This window comes from Macaca mulatta, chromosome 5 (assembly GCF_049350105.2).
Source record: "Macaca mulatta isolate MMU2019108-1 chromosome 5, T2T-MMU8v2.0, whole genome shotgun sequence".
In the NCBI taxonomy this organism is placed as follows: domain Eukaryota; kingdom Metazoa; phylum Chordata; class Mammalia; order Primates; family Cercopithecidae; genus Macaca; species Macaca mulatta.
Window position 1 is genome coordinate 111,916,469 of NC_133410.1, and position 17,638 is coordinate 111,934,106.

Below are 17,638 nucleotides of genomic sequence, written 5' to 3' on the forward strand. Positions count from 1 at the left end.
ATATGCAGTATCTGTAATAATGGGTTTTCTGCTCTCATGTTAGTTTGCTAAGGATAATGACCTCCAGCTCCATCCATGTCCCTGCAAAGGACATGATCTTGTTCTTTTTTATTTCTGCATAGTATTCCATTAGCCATTTTTTAAAAGACAAAATAACAACAACAACAACAACAAATACAGTTATCTCCACTCCTCACCCACCACCCGTCACCTAACCCAACTCTTTATATTTTAGTAATTGCCTTCATAAATAACATTTTATCATGTCTTAATTAATTATGCATTCATTAATGTATTAATTATTGAATGCCCACAATATGACAAGCATTATTTCAAGCACTGAGGATACAACAGAGAATAAATCAATATCCTCACTGTTTTTATTTCATTTTTTTAAGAGACAGGCTCTCACCCTGTTGCCCATGCTGTAGTGCAGTGGTGTGATCATAGCCCAATGCAGCCTTGAACTTCTGGGCTCAAAGGACACTCCTACCTCAGTCTCCCAAGTAGCTGGAACTACAGGTGCACACTACCACACCCAGCTTCCCCACTCTGAGCCTCCGTCCTAATGGAGAAGAGAGGCAGTAATCAAAATACATGAAATGTGTAGTTATTAGATGGTAATTAATATAGAGAGAAAAATTAAGCAGAGAAAGCAGCAAGGGATTTGGGGGTAAAAGTTTTGGGAGGGGTAGAGTGGTCAGTGAAGGCCACCTTGAGAGATGGCAATTATGTAAAGCCTGAAAGCCGGTAAGGAATATACAGATATACAGATGTCCCTGGAAAGAGTGTTCTAGGCAGAAGACATAGGAAATGCAAAAGCTAAGATTGCTCACCTGGCAAGTTCAAGAACAGTGAGAAACTGATGTGGCTGCATAGAAGTAAGAAGAAAAAGGACAGAGAGGACATGAGATGGTCAAATCGCCTAGGGCCTTGTAAGCCATTGTAATGATTTTGTCTTTTAATATGGAGAAATATTAAAGGATTTTGTTTTAACTTCTTAATATAGAAAAATTTAATCATATACAAACACAGAATAGTATAATGAACCCCCTTGCACTAATCTCTCAGCTTTAACAGCTTTCACTTTGGGAGGGTTTTGAGTGAAGGAGTGATAAGACATGGCATGACATGACTTGAACAGACAGGATCACTCAGGAAAATAAGCCATGGGGAGACAGGACACGCAGAGGAAACATAGGAGCAAAGCTTAGGAGACAGATGATGGTGGCTGGAAACCAAGGGAGTAGCAGTGAAGGTAGTGAGAGGTGATCAGATAGAGGATATTTTTTGAAGATTTGATTTATTATTATATATATTATACTTTAAAGAAGAATTTGAGAACACATGTAGTGTAGTAAAGAGGGTAAGAAATATAGAAAAGAGGCTAGACACAGTGGCTCATGCCCATAATCCTAGCAATTTTGGAGGCTTAGGTGGAAAGATCGCTTGAGGCCAGGAGTTCAAGGCCAGCCTGGGCAACATAGCGAGACTCTGTCTCTATGAAAAAGAAAAACAAAATTTAAACAGGTGTGGTGGCATGCACTTGTAGTCCTAGCTACCTAGGAGGCTGAGGCAGGAAGATTGCTTGAGCCCAGGAGGTTGAGTCTTCAGTGAGCCATGATCATACCACTGTACTGCAGCCTGAATGACAGAGCAAGACCCTGTCCCCCCTCAAAAAAAAAAAAGAGAGAGAGAGAGAGAGGAAGAAAGAAAAAGAAAGAAAGAGAAAAAGAAATATAGGAAAGAAATGACACTAGAATACCAGTATTGTATACATTATTTTCTGTTTAAAAATCCACCCAACTGGCAAAAAAAAAGGCTTATATGTGAACATTTATAAGACAATGCATTAATAAATTACAAACTATCTGCTCTTCCCATGTTCTTTCGCAGTGATGAATGATTAGGCCATGCAAATGTAAAGATTTATTGGTAATTTCGTGATGATGTAGTGACACCTGTTGAGGTCCAAGTTCCCAGCAATTCTTGGAATTAGCAATAGTGTGTTACTTCTTTCTCAAAAGAAGCATAATTTGTAAGCAGCTATATCTGATGTGGTAAAACTGAAAATTAAAATAAAACAAAAAAGGAAACCCTGAGTCAAAGTATGAGGGAAAAGATAAAACTTTCAGAGAAAAGTTATACATAGAGATTTTATTCATCGTCTCTGTGTAATTCACGAGAACTTCTTAGCTTATTTATTATGTCAAATGGCAGTTTGCTCTTCTAATCCCAGCCTGATATGAGCCATATATGCTGTTGGTCATTCAAAGGGGCACGAAACAGGTGAAAGAATGTCGGTGAATCAATGCACATCCATGAGTACTACCAGGAAAAGGAAAAAAAAAAAAAAAACATGCCATCAACAGTGCAGAGGATTTTTTTCATGCCATCCCCTACCTTACTGAGAATACCACATTTATATTCAGAAGACTCATAATGAATTCCAGGGTCCTCTGTGTCTTGGCTGTTTGACTTTGGGTTATGTCACTTTGTTACTCAATCTGTTTGAACTTCTGTTTTCTTATCTGCAAAATAGGGGTAATAGAGTCAACTCTGCCTCCCTCACAGGGACTTTCGGAGGCCCAAGGGTCTTTACAAATAATAGAGAAGGAAACAAACTGGCACTTTAATAGTACCTACCATGTGCCAGGCACTGCGTAGTCCTCACGACAGCCCTCTGAAGTCATGTGATTGGCCCTTTGTGTAGATGTGGAGCTTAAGACTCAGAGAGGTTATCTAATTTGTGTAAGGCCACAGAGCTAGGAGGGGGAAAAGCTGGGATTGGATCACAGACTGGATCAACTTGAAATCTCCTGCATAACAGAGAAAGAGATGAACTTTACTAAGCATCTTTTTATGCCAGAAGCTCTGTTGGACATAATTCTGTACTGTCTTATTTGGTAAAGGTCATTCTGTCCTTCCTGGTTGTCCTGGTTGCTCAACAAGTAGTAAACAATAAAGCCTGACTATTTTTCATCCCTGAGAGAATAAATATTATTAAAATAGTGTTCATCTTTTTCTTTCTTTCCTTTTTTTTTGTGCCTAATAATCTGACTTGCAACCTCACAGAAAAGAATGAATGCATGGTTTCATGTCTGTGACATGATTTTATAAAGGGGCCTTACAAGGGGACAAGTACACCTCTACTACTTCTTATAACCATTCCTGAGATCTCTCTTCTCACAACACATACCAGCAAAGCCAAACAAACAAGGTGTTTACGAATAATTGTCATCTACCAACACTGTCTAGGCAGAGTAGAGCTATGAAACACTGAGGAGACTGCACACACACACAAGAACAAATGATCATGTCACATGGTAGCACAGAGCAATGGAAAATGTGAATAGTTTGGAGGAGGACAGACCTAAGCTCAAGGATTGCCTGATTGCTCCATTTATAGGAACCATGGCAACCTACTTTATCTTCTGAGCCCCAGTTCCTCTAGCTGTGGAATGGGGTATTACCTCTGACCCCACAGGGCTGTTGTGGGGATTATCTGAGTTAGCATGTTCCATAAAACACAGTAAGTTAGGAAGTATAGCTGTATCGGCTCTGGGAATTTAACAAGCAGGAGAAGTATGACAGTAATCATTTAATTACTGAACCCTGTCTTCATATTGCACTAGGTTGCATATGGTTTTCCTGCCTTGTTCCTTCCAATCAAATTTCAAAAAAAGGAGGCAGTACTGGAACCTTGTGGGCTAAAGTAGGGAGGAGGGTGTCATGGAAGATTCAGGTTTAGGTCTTCCTCTTGAAAAATGGGTGCTCCTCGATAGGGAAGCAGAGGGACCACGTGGGAGTTGTCCGCTTGAAGAAAATCCTGAGACGTGGTAATGGGTAGGTTCAAGGAGGTCCTGAGTAGGACTGTAGCACAGAGCCTTTGCATGTGCTGTTTTTCCTGCCAGGAGGACTCTCTAAACCTCTTGGTCTCACGCACCCCCTTGCCTGGTTATACTCCTAGCCTTCTTTCAGTCTCCACCCTCAGTACTCCCTCAGGAAGCTTTCCCTGACCTCCTGACCCGGTCAAGTGCTTTTTATGTATTTCCTGTGTAAGCTCTTCTCAGTTACACTTTTACATTTATTTGTGAGATTATTCGATTAGTGTCAGTCCCACTCTTTAATTCTCCACAAGAACAGAGATTGTGTCTGTTCTGCATTCACCATGCATCGCTTCATCCCCTAATTTACTGCAGTGTGTGGAACATAGGAGGGGCTTTAAATACTCACAGAATAAATAGACAGATTTTGGTTATTAGTGAGGTATTACCTAGGTGGGAGAGAGGATTTGTATTTGGGATTGCTAATCCCATTAAGTGCCAAGCACTGCATTAACTCATTTAATCCTAAAAAAAAAAAAAACCTATGAAAACAAGTATTCCTTTTAACTTTAAAGACAGAGAAACTGAAATCCAGAGATGTTAACCATCTTTCCCCATTGACACAGCTAAGTGGTAACAGTCGGTCTTGAACCCAGCAGCCTAGCTTCAGACTTCCTAGACTACCACATTGTTCTGCTGCTTAGTGCAGTAGAGGACAAAGCGAGGTTCACACGTGAAGTCAGGATAGATTTCCATTTGAAAATTTTATATTTTTCCCCTCCTCTTCTTCATTACCATCATCATCGTCATCATCATCATCAATCACTTCACAAGAAAAGCTAAGCAGAAAAGAACTGCTTCATGTGTCACCTCTTAAATTCATGTTAACTCTGCATTCTGCCAAAGTGATTTGGCCGAATTTACCCAAAGAGCAAAGTGGACATTTCAAATCCTGATTCCTAGAAAATTCTAGACTGTGTCCTGTAACCACCTTTGAAGAACCAGCACATACTTTACCCCAATGTGACAAAATTGTTTTAAATAAAAAGGTAATTTGACTGAGATTGGTATTATCTGAGACCCATGGTTTCTACGGCTTATTCAAAAAGCAGATCCAGTGTGTGGTCATCAGTAGGTATTGAGTCATACAGCTCCTGGAAGAAAGTCTTAAATTTCATCAAGAATGCCAAGAAGTCCTGGGTATCTCCAAGAATGATAGCTGTTACTATAATAATATAATTAATACTGGAAAATTAACAAAGCCCAATAAAATATGGCATGCAAAAAAAGATTTACCCTACAAATAGAAGTGACCTAAATCAGTCATTTATTCCAGCCACCTGCTTTTAGATAAGATAATAATAATCTCAGGATGGTCATATTGTTTAAAAATCTCTAGGTGGAAGAGTACCTTACAGTAATAAATTAATAAATAAGACAAGTTAATGCTTTTAAACTACTGTTATTTGCTAGGTATTGTTGTAAAGGCTTTACATGCATTAATGTATTTAGTCCTCACAGCAGCCCTTTGAGATACTATTATTATCTCCCTTTTACAGATGGGGAAACTGAGCAGTGCCCAAAGTCACACAACCATTAAATGGGGAACTATCTTCAAGCCCAGCTAGTATGTCCCTAAAGTCCATGCTCTTATAGTGTCCCTGGGTAGCTGATTACTCAGTTTTATCACCTTGGTCTCCTTGGCTTTAATTGAAAGCTTAACTCTTTTTTTTTTTTTTTTTTTTTGTTTGAGACAGAGTCTTGCTCTGTCACCCAGGCTGGAGGGGCAGTGTCTCGATCTTGGCCCACTGCAACCTCCACATCCTGGGTTCAAGTGATTCTCCTGCCTCAGCCTCCCGAGTAGCTGGGATTACAGGTGCACACCACCACACCTGGCTAACATTTTGTGTTTTTAGTAGAAACAGGGTTTCATCATGTGGGCCAGGCTGGTCTCAAACTCCCGACCTCAGGTGATCCACCCATCTCGGCCTCCCAAAGTGCTGGGATTACACGCATGAGCCACCACGCCCAGCTGGAAAGCTTAACTCTTAATAAGAGCCTGCAATGTTCAGACTCTTTGAAAAAAACCTAACAGACACAGTTGCTCTCTTTAAACTTAACTTTCAAAGGAGTAAAAGAAGTAAAAGGAAGACTGAATAAAAAGAACTAAGATCTCCGTAGAGCAAATGAATTTCTGAATCGATTGCAAACAGTGGTCGTCATCATGGCATCCTATGAAGTATGGTCTCCCCCATGTTAGAGTGCCAGTGTCTTCATGTGCCATATAACTTGCAAATAGTATCACTATTTTCTCTTGTCATACTTCAGCTTTCTTCTTTCAGTCCGTAGTCAGTATTTTGGAAAGTCCACAAAACCCAGGGGGCTCCCTGTCCGTTGCCCTGTGGTCTCTGTGAAAACCAGATGATGCGATGCTGACTTCGACTCTTTCAAATGGATCTAGCAGCACATGAGTCACTGGCAGCATGTTCAGTTCCTTTACCTCAGGGACTACCCAGTTCCTCATTCTTGCCACCCTTCAGTCATGAAGTAGTAGTATGAAAAATACATGAGTACTTTTTGAGGATACCTCAGACCTCTTTCCTTCAGTACTAGAGACTAATTCCCTCATAATGGTAACATCGAAGGGCCCAGTTATCTGACGCGATTGGGCTTTAATTATGCATTCCTTCTGGTGTCCTGTTTAAGTGGAAAGCCTACCTGATTTCACCCAAGTGAAGCATTACCTCATGCCTTGCTCTCTTGCAGTCCTGTGCTGGTGTCACTTAAAAGTGTAATTACATGGTTTATTTCATGTTATTTCACTCTTGATTTATTGCTGAAGAAGCCCTTGTGGGATATATCATCATAACAAAGACTGATTTCAGATGTCAACACCAGGAAACACAACTGGCATCAGCAATCTGTAGGGAGTATCTAGGGACAGCAGTCAGCTTTGGAGCAAACCCAGAACTTCTCATTCCCTGTCCCACATTTAAGGGCAGAGACTTTCTCCTTGTTAAAGGGAAAGCACTGAATTCATAATTAGCTTTATACCCAGGGTTTTTTTTAAATGTTATACCTGTTTAAGAAATTTTTTGTGCTTTGAGGTGGTCAAGATCAAATTTAATTAGAAACCCTCTTTGTGGTTGGCTTGCTCTGGGGGCCCGGCTCTTTGAGAAGGAGTTTAGAAGGTTTAAAAGTAGACCTTTGCAGCAGTTTTAGCCAACTGCATGCATAGAGGCCTTGAAGTGGAGCTGCACAGTTGATTGTAGGGGAATCTATCCTTTGTTGACGAGTGAAGCTTCTCTCCCTGCAAACTCTCTGGGGAGTAATGCCAACTCTGATCAGCTTTTTGACTCTTGGATGAAATATTGGGTTGGGGAAAAGTCCCTACTAAGAAAATCCTACCAAATCCCTGCTTCAATAAAATATGAATCCATTTAATGAAGTTTATAGTAGAAGTAGGCTAGTTGAAAGGATTCTGTCTCTTTCCAAGAAGTATTATTGGCAGGTTTAGGGTCTTCCTCAAGTTTACATCATTAGGACTTCCATCAAAGAGTTATCTTTAGGTGTGATTCCCACCCTCCCTCCCTCCCTCCCTCCCATCCTTCCTTCTTCCCTTTCCTCCTTCCTTCCTTTCTTTTTCTTCTCTCTCTCTTTCTTTCAAACTGTGGGCTGCTTGTATAGGTTTATGCATTTCGAATTACTGTGTAGTTGAGAGATTTGGGGTTTAGGTTATGCAGTCCTTTAAAAAGTACAGTATAGGCCGGGCGCGGTGGCTTACGCCTGTAATCCCAGCACTTTGGGAAGCCAAGGTGGACGGATCACGAGGTCAGGAGATCAAGACCATCCTGGCTAACATGGTGAAACCCTGTCTCTACTAAAAATGCAAAAAATTAGCTAGGTGTGGTGGTGGGCGCCTGTAGTCCCAGCTACTTGGGAGGCTGAGGCAGGAGAATGGCGTGAACCCGGGAGGCAGAGCTTGCAGTGAGCGGAGATTGTGCCACTGCACTCCAGCCTGGGCGACTGAGCGAGACTCCATCTCAAAAAAAAAAAAAAAAAAAAAAAAAATGTACAGTATGAGCTAAGGAGATAGGGTGACCAACTAATCTAGGTTTTGGCTCCAAAAGTCCTGTGTCCCAGAAAACCCCTCAGTCCCAGGCAAACCAGGATGGTAGTTCATCTTTTGAGGAGATTATAATGCATTTCCAAGTATTTAGCTGAATTTATCACAGGGTTCTGACTTAATAGGATTTAAGAAGGTTAAAATAAGGTCTTTTCTGTTAACGTTAGTATGACTTTAGTCTTGGCACTTTCTCAAGGAAGGAATCTGGTCTATTATAGGGGGCTAGGTGACTAATAAGAAAGGGTATCAAAGTGTTTTTTGCTACAAATGTCGTTATCTCCATGCTATTTCCTTTTTATTGCTATTGTCATTTTAAAGACATACCAATAAAAAATAAATTACTTTAAACAGAAAACTCTAATTTTATCAAACAACAGCAAAACAGGGGTGAAATCTAAGGATTTGTACTTAAGAAGTGTACTTTTTTTAACTGAAAACACTTACTATAACCTGAGCATATGTAACTCAATTATCAGAAGTCAGAGAGGGCTACTGAAGGCTCAGGTATCCTAAGAGATGACTGGAGGCCAAGTCCTCATGCTTGAGTGTTTATAGCCAAACTTCAGAACCAGGTCCCTGGGCAGGATTCTGTCTAATCACATGGCACAGAGTTAGGATGGACTGCTTCTGCTTACCTCCCTTCTTCCTTTGATTCCCATCAACCACCAGTTTCTTTCTCATCAGTCATTTACCCAGCTTTTGTAACCAAGAATTTTGATGAGGGTGCAGAGGAAAGCACGTTCTTGGTTAATAGGAAAGGAGGCTTCATGACAACACAGCATCCTCTAAGATGTGTTGCTCCAACTTTCACAATACATACTGTATTTTAAGTGGCCTGCTTCTTGGAGTGTATCTTCCCACTACACAAAACAACCACCATTAACATTTTCATTTACTTTCACCCTGTCATTTGTTCATCACATACTTTTAAAAACAGGGCTGTAATAATGTCTATACATATATGAATAATTTTATATTGTACTTTTTATACTTACTGGCATATCATAAACATTTTTCCATGTTGCTGGAGAGTCAGGTGTGCTGACTTTTGAAATGTGCTTCTTATATAGATCTGCAACTATGTGGGACCAGCAAAGGTTATTGTTCAGTTGGTCACAAATGGAAAAAATATCCACCTGCATGCCCACAGCCTGGTGGGAAAACACTGTGAGGATGGGATCTGCACTGTAACTGCTGGACCCAAGGACATGGTGGTCGGGTAAGTAAGGGTATATGATGCTGTTGAAGGTAGGAACAGATAGAATATGGGATGCAGAAACTTAGAATGAACAGGCTTAGGGACCTTTCTGAGACCCTCAAAGGGCCTCAAAAAACTGTAAACTTGTGCTTTCATTCGGACTCCAGGAAGTAAGGTGACCACATGTCTAGATTTGCCTGAGACTGCCCAGTTTTCACCTGGCCTAATTGTTTAGAGCACCCTCTTCTACTCTCAGAGGTGGCCCAATTTGGATGATCACTTACATGTGGTCACTTGACCTACAAGGTATTTGTGCCACTTTTAATTTTTTTTTCTCCTAGAAATAAAGATAAGGACACATTTAAAGAAACCTAACTGTAGCAGAAATCATCACTTTATGGATAGTTTTACATTCTTGATGATTTCTTCAGTGGATTTATAGTGTGAATATTTAGGGCTCTAAGTGAATGTTTAAATATCATTTCAGCTCTCTGCTGCTTAGAAAGTATGCACAGATAAGAAGCCAAGGAATGCAAATTTATTTTGGCTTTCGTTAGGCTTGAAATGTAAATAAAAAATGACATATTCATTTAACGGTTGATCAAATAAAACAAGCAATTTTTAATAATTGAAGTTTTATAGAAGTAATTTCAATCCAAAAGAATTAAGTTTTTAAATAAGACATATTTATTGTGCTAAAAAGCAGATATTTTCATCTTCCTAATACACTAAAATAGCACACAGAATAATAGTATAGCGCACAATACAAACTGATATGTGCAGTCAATAATTCTAAAAATTGTTGTTTTAAGTCTTTCTTTGGGAGTCCTTAAATGCAAAAGAAGACATTTTTAATTTTGTTTAATTTTTGAAAACATTTTTCAGGGTTTTCTAATCCTAGTTTGAATAGTTTATACTAAAATCCCAGTTAATCTGGGTTATTCACTCAAAGAAAGGAATTGTTTAAATCAACCATAATTAAGCTGATGGTTGCATTTCAGGCTTTGAATTCCGATCAAGTTTCAAATTGGTTATTATTTTGGAGGTTGTGCTTTCATGTTCCTAGGTATTTCTTTGTTTGACTGTAAAAATATTTAAGTGTGAAAAACCTAGAGAGAGAGCTTTCTTTTAAGTCACTAAAATCGGATTCTTTTGATGTTAGAAAACAAAAGACTCTAGATTGAAGGAAGAAGCTTAAATTGATTTGAAAAATTAAAGTGTGCTTTATATGAACTTGTTTCAACATCCTCTTGAAAGACTGGCATGTTTCCTGTTATATGTCACAGTTTGTTCAACATGAGTTGTGGAATACCCTTCCAGTTCCTGGTTGACCTAGGAGAGCTTTGAAATGCAGGCTATTTGTCACAGTTTTAGACTAATTGATCACTTAGTGTTCCTGCAGATCTATTCCAGTAGGCTTCTGTCAGTTTGAAGTTTATTTTCTTTGGTCTTGTTTAATCTATATTATAATCATATCCTTTAGAGGAAATTTTACATGAAGTTTTCTACTAATATTTATTATAAAACCTCCAGTATGTTGTCTATAATTTGGTGTTTCTGTGGTTTGCTTTAGTGATCTTTCAGGATTTTAGAAAGAACTAATGGTTATTTAAATTTGAGACCTTAGAGAGGGAATAGAAGTAAATTGTCTCCAGGGAAAGTGAGGGATTCTTTCACTCTCTTGTAGAGCAGTGGGGTGTGGGCTCAGTAGTTGGGAGAACTCATCATTCATTCATTCAACAAACATTTTGAGCATCTCAGCTCCTGAGTTTGATCATGATGTCTGATTGCAGTGCAGTGAGATTTTCTAACCCTATACAATTTCAGTGAGAAGTTTAATCAAGATGCCACTTGAGAGTTACAATAGACTCAGTAGTCTTACGTGTTTAGCATTTTCTATGAAAAGCCAGTACTCACTTTCTAATTTGATTTTTAGCTGAGAAATTTTTGCTTACAATGTTTCCCAAAATACACTATTTCCTTCATAATTCATTTGTTTCTATCTCTCTATGTATATACATTTTTAAGGTTTTCAATGTCAAAACTTATTGCATTTATATAGAAAGAACATCATGCTAGCATTCTGGAAACCAGAATTTTATTCCCAGTACTGTTGCTCTCAACAGAGGACTGGGGGCAAGTTATATGACTTCTTGAGGACCTTAATGTCTTCCCTCATAAAATGAGAGGTTTTCAGTACAGAATCTTATGTTTAGGCCGTTTACATCTCCAGAATTCTAGACTGAACTAACATTACGTAATATTATGAAATAACATGAGCAAACTTGCCACATACATATTTATAGTATGACATTGATTATTAGTATTTAGTTCTGACTTGTAGATAAGAGTATCACATAGAGAAACTTAGGAAGATAGCCAAAATTATGTCTTAGACTTGTCAATACTAGAAATGAAGCTAAGATAACCTGTTTTCAATAATACAGATTAGGCAAAGAGTTTAGATTCACAAGCAAGGCACTAATCCAACATACAAAAAAAGATATCTAAAAAATGGCAGTAAGAAGATAAATAACTTTTAAATTGTCAAAACCAAAGGAATTACTTTCTTTGGAGTGTTTATCTTCACCTTTCCCTCAGCATGAATTCTTAATAAACTTAGTTTCTACTTTCAAAAGGATTTTATCTATGTTATAAATATTCATGTTTTAAATAACTGAGTCTTGATTATAAGTTCAATTGCTGTAATGTAGGGGATTTGTCATTTTCATATTTTTTTAAATTAGCTTTAATTTTGTCTTTTTATTTTTTATTCATTTATATAATTAACCTTTACTGCCTTTCTTGGTAAAAATAATAATAATAATAATCTTAGTTTGGTGTTTTATTTTAAATCCTGAATATCAACAATTTGTTTCAATGTATTTTAGTTCTTTGACATTTTTATTCCATGGAAAATATGTGTGTTCTTTGACTTTGCTTTAGGCCAGTTCCCTCACTGGTAATCACCACACCCTCTCTGCTTTCTGGCAGCTCTGATTTAGAGATGTAGAATTTTTTTTCAATTAATACATATAGCATATACCAACTGGCAAGCACTAGGAGTGGATATTTAAATATAAAAATACAGAGGAGAAACAAGGCCTTCTTCAATGTCTGTTGCTCCTGTCTTTGTCCATGAGTTCTCATCATTTAGCTCCCACTTACTAGTGAGAACAAGCAGTATTTGCTTTTCTGTTCCTGCATGAATTTGCTAAGGACAGTGGCCTCTAGCTCCATCCATGTTCCTGCAAAAGATATGATCTTATTCTTTTTTATGGCTGCATAGTATTCCTTGGTACATATGGTAATACATTTTCTTTATTTATTTATGTTATTGGTGGGGAATTTAGGTTGATTCCATGTCTTTGCTATGATGGATAGTGCTGCAGTGAACGTTCACATGTATGTGTCTTTATGACAGAATGATTTATATTCCTTTGGGTATATAACCGACAGTGGGATTGCTGGGTCAAATGATAGTTCTGTTTTTAGCTTTTTGAAAATTCACCTCACTGCTACAAAATCAATGTGCAAAAATCACAAGCATTCTTATACACCAGTAACAGACAAAATGAGCGCCAAATCATGAGTGAACTACCATTCACAATTGCTTCAAAGAGAATAAAATACCTAGGAATCCAACTTACAAAGGATGTGAAGGACCTCTTCAAGGAGAACTACAAACCACTACTCAACGAAATAAAAGAGGACACAAACAAATGGAAAGACATTCCATGCTCATGGACAGGAAGAATCAGCATCGTGAAAATGGCCATACTGCCCCATGTAATTTTTAGATTCAATGCCATCCCCATTAAGCTACCAATGACTTTCTTCACAGAATTGGAAAAAACTACTTTCAAGTTCATACGGAATCAAAACAGAGCCCACATTGCCAAGACAATCCTAAGCAAAAAGAACAAAGCTGGAGGCATCATGCTACCTGACTTCAAACTATACTACAAGGCTACAGTAACCAAAACAGCATAGTCCTGGTACCAAAACAGAGACATAGGCCAATGGAACAGAAGAGATTCTCAGAAATAATACCACACTTCTACAACCATCTGATCTTTGACAAAGCTGACAAAAACAAGAAATGGGGAAAGGATTCCCTATTTAATAAATGGTGCTGGGAAAACTGGCTAGCCATATGTAGAAAGCTGAAACTGGATCTCTTCCTTACACCTTATAAAAAATTAATTCAAGATGGATTAGAGACTTAAATGTTAGACCTAAAACCATAAAAACCCTAGAAGAAAACCTAGGCAATAACATTCAGGTCATAGTCATGGCCGAGGACTTCATGTCTAAAACACCAAAAGCAATGGCAACAAAAGCCAAAATAGACAATTGGGATCTAATTAAACTAAGGAGCTTCTGCACAGCAAAAGAAACTACCACCAGAGTCAACAGGCAACCTACAGAATGGGAGAAAAATTTTACAATCTATCTATCTGACAGAGGGCTAATATCCAGAACCTACAAAGAACTTAAACAAATTTACAAGAAAAAAATCAAACAACCCCATCAAAAAGTGGGCAAAGGATATGAACAGACAGTTCTCAAAAGAAGACTTTTATGCAGCCAACAGAAACATGAAAAAATACTCATCATCACTGGCCATAAGAGAAATGCAAATCTGAACCACAGTGAGATATCATCTCACACCAGTTAGAATGGCAATCGTTAAAAAGACAGGAAACAACAGGTACTGGAGAGAATGTGGAGAAATAGGAACACTTTTACACTGTTGGTGGGACTTCAACCATTGTGGAAGACAGTATGGCGATTCCTCGAGGATCTAGAACTAGAAATACCATTTGACCCAGCCATCCCATTACTGGGTATATACCCAAAGGATTATAAATCATGCTGCTATAAAGACACATGTACATGTATGTTTATTGAGGCACTGTTCACAATAGCAAAGACTTGGAACCAACCCAAATGTCCATCAATGACAGCCTGGATTAAGAAAATGTGGCACGTATACACCATGAAATACTATGCAGCCATAAAAAAGGATGAGTTCATGTCCTTTGTAGGGACATGGATGCAGCTGGAAACCATCATTCTCAGCAAAGTATTGCAAGGACAGAAAACCAAACACTGCATATTCTCACTCATAGGTGGGAATTGAACAAAGAGAACATTTGGACACAGGAAGGGGAACATCACACACCAGGGCCTGTTATGGGGTGGGGTGTGGGGAGGGATAGCATTAGGAGACATACCTAATGTAAATGACGAGTTAATGGGTGCAGCACACCAACATGGCACATATATACATATGTAACAAACCTGCACATTGTGCACATGTACCCTAGAACTTAAAGTATAATAAAAAAATAAAATAAATAAAGCAAATTTACAAGGGCAAAAAAAAAAAAAAAAAAGAAAAAAAAGAAAAATCACCACCCTGCTTTCCACAATGGTTGAACTAATTTCCACTCCCACCAGCAGTATATAAGTGTACCCCCTTCTCCACAGCCGTGCCAGCATCTTTTATCTTTTGACTTTTTAATAAAAACCATTCTGACAGGTGTGAGATCATATCTCATCGTGGTTTTAATTTGCGTTTCTCTAGTGATCAGTGATGTTGAGCTTTTTTCCGTATGTTTGTTGGTGGCATGTGTGTCTTCTTTTGAAAAGTGTCTTAAACAGTCACTTATCTTTTAAAGAAACTTTTTAAATCAGAAAAAAAGTGTTTATATTTAACCACGTATTTATCATTTGCAGTGCTCTTCATTCTGTTTCATAGGTCAAGATTTCTATCTGGTATCATTTTCTTCTGCCTGAGGCACTTCCTTTTATTATACTGCTGATCTGATACTGATGAATTCTTTTCAGTTGGTGTATGTCTTCACAGTTTTTTATTTTATCTTTGTTTTTCAAAGATACTTTGAAGAGTATAGAATTTTACGTTGACAGGTCAGGCACGGTGGCTCACGCCTGTAATCCCAGCACTTTGGGAGGCTGAGGCATGCAGATCACGTGAGGTCGGGAGTTTGAGACCAACCTGACCAACATGGAGAAACCCCGTCTCTACTAAAAATACAAAATTAGCCAGGCATGGTGGTTCATGCCTGTAATCCCAGCTACTCGAGAGGCTGAGGCAGGAGAATCACTTGAACCCAGGAGGCGGAGGTTACGGTGAGCCGAGAGCAGGCCATTGCACTCCAGCCTGCACAACAAGAGAAAAACTCTGTCTCAAAAAAAATAATTATAGGTTAACAGTATTATTCTTTCACATTCTTAAATTATGTTGTTCCACTGTCTTCTGACTTGCCTTGTTTCCAAGAAGTCACCTGTCAATCTAATCTTTGTTCCTCTATATATGATTTTTTTTCTCTCTAGCAGCTTTTGAGATTTTCTCTTCCTCACTCATTTTAAGCAATTTGATTATATGTATATTAGCATAGTTTCCTTCATGTTTCTTGAGCTCGGGGTTCATTGAGATCCTTGGATCTCTGGGTTTATATATATTAGTAAGTTTTAAAACTTTTTGGCCATTATTTTTTCAAATATTTTTTCTGTCACTCCTCTTCATCTTCTTCTGGAACCCCAATTGCACATGTATTTGGCTATATGAAATTGTCCCACAGCTCACTGATGATCTGGGTTTTTTTAAATCTTTTTTTCTCTGTTTCATTTTGGATAGTTTTATTACTGTGTCTGCACATTCACCAATATTTTTGTCTGTACTGGCTAATATCTTCTTAATTCTATCTAGTGTATTTTTTCTTCTTAGACATTATAGTTTTCATTTCTATAGGTTTGTTTCTGGTGTTTTTTTTCATATCTGCCATGTTACTCCTTAACATACCAATGCTTTCTTCTTTTTCTGATCATATGGAATATATAATAGCTATTCAATGTACTGGTGTGCAAATTCTGTCTTCTGGATCTATTTTTGATTAGTTTTTATCCTAATTATGAATCATGTTTTCCTTTTTTTAATATATAGCATTTCCATTGTATTAGGTTTTTTATTATTATTATACTTTAAGTTCTATGGTACATGTGCACAACGTGCAGGTTTGTTACATGTGTATACATGAGCCATGTTGGTGTGCTGCACCCGCTAACTCGTCATTTACATTAGGTATATCTCCTAATGTTATCCCTCCTCCCACCCCCTCCCACAATAGGACCCAGTGTGTGATGTTCCCCTTCCTGTATCCAAGTGATCTCATTGTTCAATTCCTACCTATGAGTGAGAACATGCAGTATTTGGTTTTCTGTTCTTGCGATAGTTTGCTGAGAATGGTGGTTTCCAGCTTCATCCATATCCCTACAAAGGACACGAACTCATCCTTTTTGTGGCTGCGTAGTATTCCATGGTGTATATGTGCCACATTTTCTTAATCCAGTCTGTCACTGATGGACATTTGGGTTGATTCCAAGTCTTTGCTATTGTGAATAGTGCCACAATAAACATATGTGTGCATGTGTCTTTATAGCAGCATGATTTATAGTCCTCTGGGTATATACCCAGTAATGGGATGGCTGGGTCAAATGGTATTTCTAGTTCTAGATCCTTGAGGAATCGCCACACTGTTTTCCACAATAGTTGAACTAGTTTACAGTCCCACCAACAGTGTAAAAGTGTTCCTCTTTCTCCACATTCTCTCCAGCACCTGTTGTTTCCTGATTTTTTTAATGATTGCCATTCTAACTGGTGTGAGATGGTATCTCATTGTGGTTTTGATTTGCATTTCTCTGATGGCAAGTGATGATGAGCATTTTTTCATGTGTCTCTTGGCTGTATGAATGTCTTCGTTTCAGAAGTGTCTGTTCATATCCTTTGCCCGCTTATTGATGGGGTTGTTTGTTTTTTTCTTGTAAATTTGACTGAGTTCTTTGTAGGTTCTGGATATTAGCCCTTTGTTAAGTGAGTAGATTGCAAAAATGTTCTCCTATTCTGTAGGTTGCCTGTTCACTCTGATGGTAGTTTCTTTTGCTGTGCAGAAGCTCTTTAGTTTAATTAGATCCGTTTGTCAATTTTGGCTTTTGTTGCTGTTGCTTTTGGTGTTTTAGACATGAAGTCCTTGCCCATGCCTATGTCCTGAATGGTACTACCTAGGTTTTCTTCTAGGGATTTTATGGTTTTAGGTCTAACATTTAAGTCTCTAATCCATCTTGAATTAATTTTTTATAAGGTGTAAGGAAGAGATCCAGTTTCAGCTTTCTACTTATGGCTAGCCAATTTTCCCAGCACCATTTATTAAATAGGGAATCCTTTCCCCATTTCTTGTTTTTGTCAGCTTTGTCAAAGATCACATGGTTGTAGATGTGTGGTATTATTTCTGAGGCCTCTGTTCTGTTCCATTGGTCTATATCTCTGTTTTGGTACCAGGACCATGCTGTTTTGGTTACTGTAGCCTTGTAGTATAGTTTGAAGTCAGGTAGCATGATGCCTCCAGCTTTGTTCTTTTTGCTTAGGATTGTCTTGACAATGTGGGGTCTTTTTTGGTTCCA

At 38.3% G+C, this 17,638-nt stretch overlaps 1 protein-coding gene and 1 long non-coding RNA gene across 7 annotated transcripts in view; one reads left to right on the forward strand and one right to left on the reverse strand.

Annotated features, from left to right (window-relative positions):
* NFKB1 (nuclear factor kappa B subunit 1) overlaps positions 1–17,638 on the forward strand; it is a 124,550-nt gene that overhangs the window by 62,166 nt on the left and 44,746 nt on the right. For all 6 annotated transcript variants that reach the window (XM_015138835.3, NM_001266053.1, XM_078001844.1 and 3 more), the window contains 1 exon segment: positions 9,024–9,172. In XM_015138835.3, coding sequence (XP_014994321.1) covers positions 9,024–9,172 — 149 coding nt within the window.
* Positions 2,146–2,819, reverse strand: LOC114678365 (uncharacterized). The gene is made up of 2 exons (XR_003729729.2): positions 2,647–2,819; positions 2,146–2,531 (listed from the first exon to the last, which is right to left on the reverse strand). It is a non-coding gene; the product is annotated as an uncharacterized LOC114678365 (long non-coding RNA).